General features: G+C 49.6%; 1 protein-coding gene across 2 annotated transcripts; it reads left to right on the forward strand.

Annotated features, from left to right (window-relative positions):
• The first annotated feature begins 1,263 nt into the window (after positions 1-1,263).
• LOC102694509 (serine/arginine-rich splicing factor 6) lies at positions 1,264-6,554 on the forward strand. 2 transcript variants are annotated; one of them, XM_015364660.2, is made up of 6 exons: positions 1,264-1,485; positions 2,244-2,398; positions 4,230-4,348; positions 4,665-4,867; positions 5,192-5,269; positions 5,373-6,554. In XM_015364660.2, exons 1-6 carry the CDS (start codon positions 1,379-1,381, stop codon positions 5,812-5,814), a joined length of 1,104 nt encoding a protein of 367 aa, XP_015220146.2. In that variant the 5' UTR covers positions 1,264-1,378; the 3' UTR covers positions 5,815-6,554. The 2 variants fall into 2 exon arrangements, with proteins under 2 accessions (XP_015220146.2, XP_015220147.2); XM_015364661.2 differs by having other exon boundaries at positions 2,244-2,377.
• Positions 6,555-6,602: the final 48 nt, after the last annotated feature.

Raw genomic sequence — 6,602 nt, forward strand, 5'->3', positions numbered from 1 at the left:
TCTGTTCAAAACTTAAAAAAATCCAATTCCTTTAGCCTGTGAGTGTGGACCATTCCCCTAAACACAGGACTCTTCCCTAGACTCGTTCCAAGAAGCAATACCTTTCGTGAAAGACGGTGACCAAATGCGTACAATATTTGTATACAGTTTTTCATTCGACATGAAACCGTGCAAGAAACCGATGCAAAGAAACAGGTAAAGGTTTATGCCATGCTGAAAGGAAAACGAAAGAGACACAATGTTTCGGCTACGGAGCTTTTTCCACGAGTGGGCCGTTTCTTCTCAGCACGGAATAAACCTCTTAACTGTTCCTCAGCATTTCTTAAAAGGGAGTCACCGGCCAATCAGAACGTTTTGAAAACCTGCTCTAAAATAGTAAATGTGTTGTTCCCCCACTGCCACCTAGTGGTTTTTAAGTCGCTGTTGAAAGTGCACCAAAACGGTCGATAACGCTCGATAACTCGAGGTGAAAGAATCGACCTTTCTCAGACTGAAATCCGATTCAGTTTCTTGTTGCCCTGTAATGTATTCGTGTTAAATGTTACAGCCCATTATTATTGTTGTTATTGTTGTTGTTAATATCTGTTGTATATTTAGTCCCAAGGTATAAATATGTTTTTGCTGTTTATATTTATGTGGAAAAACAACTCAAACTTTGAATTTGAAATATCGTACTATTCCATTATTTGCCCGTCGCCACATATGTATCACGGCACGGACAGGTTAGAAACTTAATTTCACTTTTCGAACAAAAGTGAAAAATGACCATCGGAGATCTTCTATTAATAAAATGATATAACGTTTACTGTGCTGCCAGTTTTCCATTCTTACTAAAGTCGAAAGAAGCATATTACTATCTTATCAATAAGAAAACTTCATCTCATGAACTGTTCCAACTGCACGATTATTAGGTGCAACACAACTCCAGTTCTCTCTTCTTTTCAATTACTTTAGAGTTCATAAAACTTTGGGTTCGAAAGAACAATTAAACCTACGGACGCAGGCCTGCTGCTACGAGTAACTTGAGAAATACACACGGTCTACCATAATGATGGAGCAGTATGCACAGCATATAGAATTAAACTTGTATTTTCCCTGATTGATTTCTGCACGCAACCTGTCAAAACCTATGCGCTAAAAACAACTGTGTCTGCAACCTAACTTCACAGCCAGCCGGGGGCGCATGCGCTCTCCCGTGTCCTCGTGGCGTGTAGCGTAGCGCGTAGGGTGACGTAGGCGCCAGTATAAGTACCGAGCGTGAGCGTTGCGAGGTTCCTTCATGCGCCAGCAGGGAGGTTGGACGGTGGCTGTTGTTGTATAAAGGTTAGAGAAGGGCGCTTTCTTTCGTCAGAAGAGGAAGACGAAGCATTTCGAAGACATGCCCCGTGTGTATATTGGCCGGCTGAGCTACCATGTCCGTGAGAAGGACATCCAGAGGTTCTTTAGCGGCTACGGGAAGCTGTTGGAGATCGACCTGAAGAACGGGTAAGGGAGAGGTGGGGGTAGGGTGCGTGCGCCGACTGTTGATGCGTAGTTTGTGTTTACTGCGCTGTGGAAAAACGAGCGCCGTTTCACGGCTGGACCGGATTATGAGGCTTCGCAGTGTGGGAATCCCGTACTGCGAATTCGTTGCTTAGCTACCGTAAGAGGAAAAAAACAGCCGCCCGGTGAGAGATTGCCGCGTGGACAAAATGGCGGCCGCGCTGGAGACAAGGACCGTGAGGGGCTGGAGGGACGCGGCTCTCGGCGGGAGCCAAGCGCGAGTGCTCGCAGGCCCGCGCCTTCCCCGAGCCTGGACACGCCGCGCCGGGAGGAGGCGACCCGGCCACGCGTGACGCGCTGCTGGTCCGCAGGCCCGGCGTTTTCGGAGAGTGCGGACAAAGAGCGGGCAAGGGAGGATGTAGGCCGCGGAGGGGGCGCGGGCAGCCCGCGGCAGGCCCGTCCTGACTGGTATTACGGCAGAGGATCGATGCGTTCAAATGGAAGTTGCATCGCTGCGGGCGCAAGTCCTTTGTTTAAACGTGAAGAGGAGCACAGGTTTGGGCCAGGGCACGTTTGCTCTAACGCCAATCGTGTTTTGGTTAAGTTTGGGGGTGGCTGTGGTCTGGTGGGGGGGGGGGTGTGTGTGAGATTCTGCTCATGTTAACGCGCATCACGATGTGGAGGGAGGTCATGTTGATTTCGTGTTCACCTCCGCGCCGTGCATTGATCCGACAAACGTGACGCGTTTCCACCCCCTGCAGATACGGCTTCGTGGAGTTCGAGGACACCCGCGACGCGGACGACGCCGTGTACGAGCTGAACGGGAAGGAGCTGTGCGGGGAGCGGGTGATCGTGGAGCACGCCCGAGGACCACGAAGGGACAGAGATGGATACGGTGGGGGTTATGGCGGACGCAGTAAGTGCCGTCTACTGCCAAATCAAATAATCTGAGCATCTTTGACTTTTTGCAGATTCCTGGATATGTGCTGCCAGTTTACATTAAGCTATCTTACACACGTTGCTTGAGCAGTGGGCTAGGGAAACTGAATTTCATGCTTTGACCGTGTATTGCTTTGTAACATCTGAATGCTAGATTTGTTTTGGGAAGCTAAAAGTATCCTCTGACTTTTGCCAAGCTTTTCAGATTGCAATACACCAAATGAGTTTAACTGCAAATTCCTGTGTAGTTTTGTGGATTTCGTGTGTTGAAGAGGGTGACTTCTTAAATGACGTTTGCATTATTCAAACCAACAAGTTTTAATCCCATTCTAGGGTAATACTGGAGGGGTTACAGGCTCAAGAAGGGGTACCTGCGTTGTGAGGGAGGACTTGAACATGTTGCTGCACTGCCGTCTGAAGTTCACTTCAGCTGGATAGGCATGCGTTGGTCAAGTGGCATAGGTCCTGTGTAGGGACCTCTCTTTCCAGGATGTCGGAAGCCATGGAAGGGTTTGCAGTCCTGCAGTGGAAGGCCCCTCAAGCTAAAGCTCAGATTGTTTAATAGTGGGGGGAGAAGTATGTTAGGATAGGTCTATTTATATGGCAGCTGTGTGTTAATTTGGCCTTATTTAGGTGGTTTAGAGTAGTGGAGGATAGCTGCCTTTGTGTGTTGTGGACTTATTGTTTCAGGGCATTTGTATATGCAGCTCAGTGGGGATTGGGCTAGGTAGCAAAGTGAAGCTTAACCCAGAATTCCTAATTTTTCGTAGCAAAGTGTGAAGGAGTGCAAAGCCCAGCTGCCATGTAAATAACCTAAAAATGTGTTGCATTGTTTACTATTGAATTCAACATTAACAAAGTCCTTGATGTTTCAATTTGAAAGAGTCCAGTGCGGGCTGAGGCTGAGTCCGAGTCCATTGAGGCTAAGATGACTGCCTGTCCCGTTTGGCCTTGGCTTTCACCTTACAATGTGTGTGTGACCTTTGCCCTTTGACCCTTTGGCTGACCTAACCGGAAGCCATGATGACAGCAGCCTTTTGCCAATAGACCAGGGTGATGGTGAGGAATCCCATTGGTTTTTATGTTCAAACAAATAGTGGAGCGGTTAAAGCCAACGCAAGATGTTACCGCCATCTGTTATCCTGCTTTGTAAAAGAGCAGTTGGCTTCAGTTGCTGTGAGTCTGATTGGCTCAACCTTAGTATGGCAGTGGTTAAGCTTTATAATCATTGCCAGTAGTCTCACCTTGTTGTTAAGACATCCTGACAGCAAGCGAGTGGGTTAATGCCTACCTGTAAAATGCATTCGTGGTTTGGAGAGCCGAGTAACCTGAGTAAGTGACTTAAATCCTGTGATATTATCTTTTTGTGGGTTCATTACCCAGTGAATGGCAATGAACTGGTTGCATAAGTCCTTTAAGCTTTTGGCACCGTTTTAAGTGCATTACTGTTCTTTGGCCGGTGCACAGAGAACAGCAATGTAAACACTTCCTAGTATTTGTACAGTAACATTTGTACAGTACACAGGTTGGCATTTGACTGAAGATATAGAAAGCCACACCTGCCAAGGCTGCCTGAACACCATTTTCTTGTCCCAGAGTTAAGATGGAACAGGTTGTTTCTGTGGGTATTATCTGTGCATGAGAAAGCGGAGTCCACAGGAACTATTTTGGTGGACTAGAGCCAAAAATCTTTATCATGCGTAGTTGATATCCCGCTAGTGGCTGTTTTTTCCCCTTTAACTCCCTATGGAGAAGTTGCCAGCTCTCCATGATGCACTGCTGACTTTGTCTTCCCCTGTTGTTTGAAGGTAGTAGTGGTTACAGCAGAAGCCGCTCCGGCAGAGACAAGTATGGGCCTCCTGTCCGCACTGAGTACCGCTTGATTGTGGAGAACCTTTCCAGTCGCTGCAGCTGGCAAGACCTTAAGGTGAGTTCAGGGTCTTTTACCGGCTGGTTAGGGGGTCGAAGCCATAGTGTTCGTTGTAGCTCCCCTTGCAGTGGCTTGCTCACAGTCTTGACAGGTTAATGTTGTGGTTTAACATTTTAGTAACAGTAATAGAATAAACATACCCCTGTTTAAATAAAGGTAATTTTGCTACTGTGGTGGTGGAGCTTTTGTTGGATTTCCTAGTTTAGTCTGGTTTGATAGAAAGAGGCCATTGAAACGTGCCTTCATTATTTAATGGTTCTGTGTAGTTGTGTTTTCAGATCACCAAGACGCTTGTCCCTCATGCTCTTCGCAGGATTTCATGCGGCAGGCTGGAGAGGTGACGTATGCAGACGCCCATAAGGAGCGCACCAACGAGGGCGTGATCGAGTTCCGCTCCTACTCCGATATGAGAAGGGCTCTGGAGAAGCTGGACGGCACGGACATCAACGGAAGGAAGATCCGCCTGGTGGAGGACAGGCCAAGGCGCCGGCGTTCCTATTCTGGCAGCCGGTCCAGGTGCGGTATATTCAGTGTGGTGGTTCTGGACGGTTCCTCCGATGGCCGCGGTGTGCAGTCGGTGGCGGTCCAGTTAATGTCTGTCTTGGGTGCCCTTGTTTCTTACCCAGAGTTCCTACCCGGTTATCAGGCGTTGAGCATTAAGTTGCTCAGACATGCAGTAGTTAACCATACCTTTTGACTGGAAAGGCCTGCTTTGTGCCCGTTCACCTGCTGTGTCCGTGTGTTGTAATGGTGCCTCTCCTGGCGGTGTCCTCTCGCGGCTGCAGTTGATGAATGCTTGTTCTCATGGTTGTTGACCGCCACACCCTTCTGTCTGGGCAGGTCCCGCAGTCGGCGCCGGTCCCGCAGCAGGAGCCGCAGGAGCAGCCGCTCGCGCAGCAACTCCAGGTCCCGCTCCCGGTAAAGTAGCCTCCCTTCTAGATTCGCGCACCCTTCAGAGCATGGCTCCTCCGAGCACTCGACACGCCGCACCCCTCTCACCTCGGGCTCGTCTCCCTTGTAGGTCCCGCTCCAGGAGCAAGCGGCGGTCCCGCTCCAGGTCGGCGCGCAAGTCCCGCTCCAAGTCCCCGGCGCACAAGTCCCGCTCCCGCTCCCGCACCAGGAAGTCCCGGTCCCGGTCCCGCACGAGGAAGTCCCGCAGCCGCTCGGCCAGCAGGAAGTCGCGCTCCCGGTCCGCCACCCGCAAGTCGCGCTCCAAGAGCCGCTCCAAGGCCAAGTCCGACCGCGACTCCCGCAGCCGCTCCAAGGAGAAGTCCGTGGGCAAGAAGTCGCGCAGCCGCTCCCCCTCCCCCGTGGAGAACGGCAAGGGGGAGCGGGCCAAGTCGGCCTCCCCCTCCCCCTCCCCCCAAGCAGACAGCCGCCGCTCCAAGTCTCCGTCCAAGCGCTCCCCCTCCCGGTCCCCGTCGCGCTCCAAGTCCCGCTCCCGGTCCGGCTCGCGGGACTAGCGGCCCGGTCGCGGGGGCGGCCGCGCCATTTCGGAGGAGGGGGTGATTTTGTAATTGGTTTAAGCTGATCAAACGCAGCTCTGAGCGCTGAAGATTTGGTCGGTGGTCTTAATTTTTTTTTTTCTCCTTCATGTGCTTGAGATAATAGCTGCAGTTTCTAATGATAACTCAGATTTTTGTACGTTTGGCCTGAGACCATATGTGAGCCAGGATATGGGGTGCCAAGAGTTGAATACCTGATGAACTCTTTGATTTGTTTAATATTTTTCTAGGAGACATCGGTGTCACAGTCATAGTTTTGTGTATGCCTGGCTTGCTTGACCTTTTTTTTATTTCACTTTTTGATCGCCCCTGCAGTCCTGGTTTGAGTCAGTATTGGGTGTCCCTGTGCATCCACAACACCTAGGTTGTATCTGCATTTTAAAAGGCAATTTTTGCTTCCCCCCAAAAGTTCAGAATATCCTGTGGCTTGTTTTACCGCAGTGATTTTGATTTCTTTTGAGTCCCTTGCCTTGGTATAATGTTGACAATTTGGCTCCACCTTTGTTGCCACAGCAGTCAAATTGACATGTTCAAACATTTGGATCTTTTGAGACCAGCTTTGGAAAATTGGCCAGTGGTAAGGACTTTACCTGGATGTGTATTTCATGATGAGTTGCACTTTTTATTGCTAAAGTGTAATCCATAAATAAGCATGTGAACTTTTTACTGTACAGTTATTAAAGGTTCTTATGGAAAAATGTGAAGTTTGTTTTCTTTTTAGGTGTTCAACTGCTGAGAAACAGGGT

This window comes from Lepisosteus oculatus, chromosome 16 (assembly GCF_040954835.1).
Source record: "Lepisosteus oculatus isolate fLepOcu1 chromosome 16, fLepOcu1.hap2, whole genome shotgun sequence".
NCBI classification, from domain to species: Eukaryota; Metazoa; Chordata; class Actinopteri; order Semionotiformes; family Lepisosteidae; genus Lepisosteus; species Lepisosteus oculatus.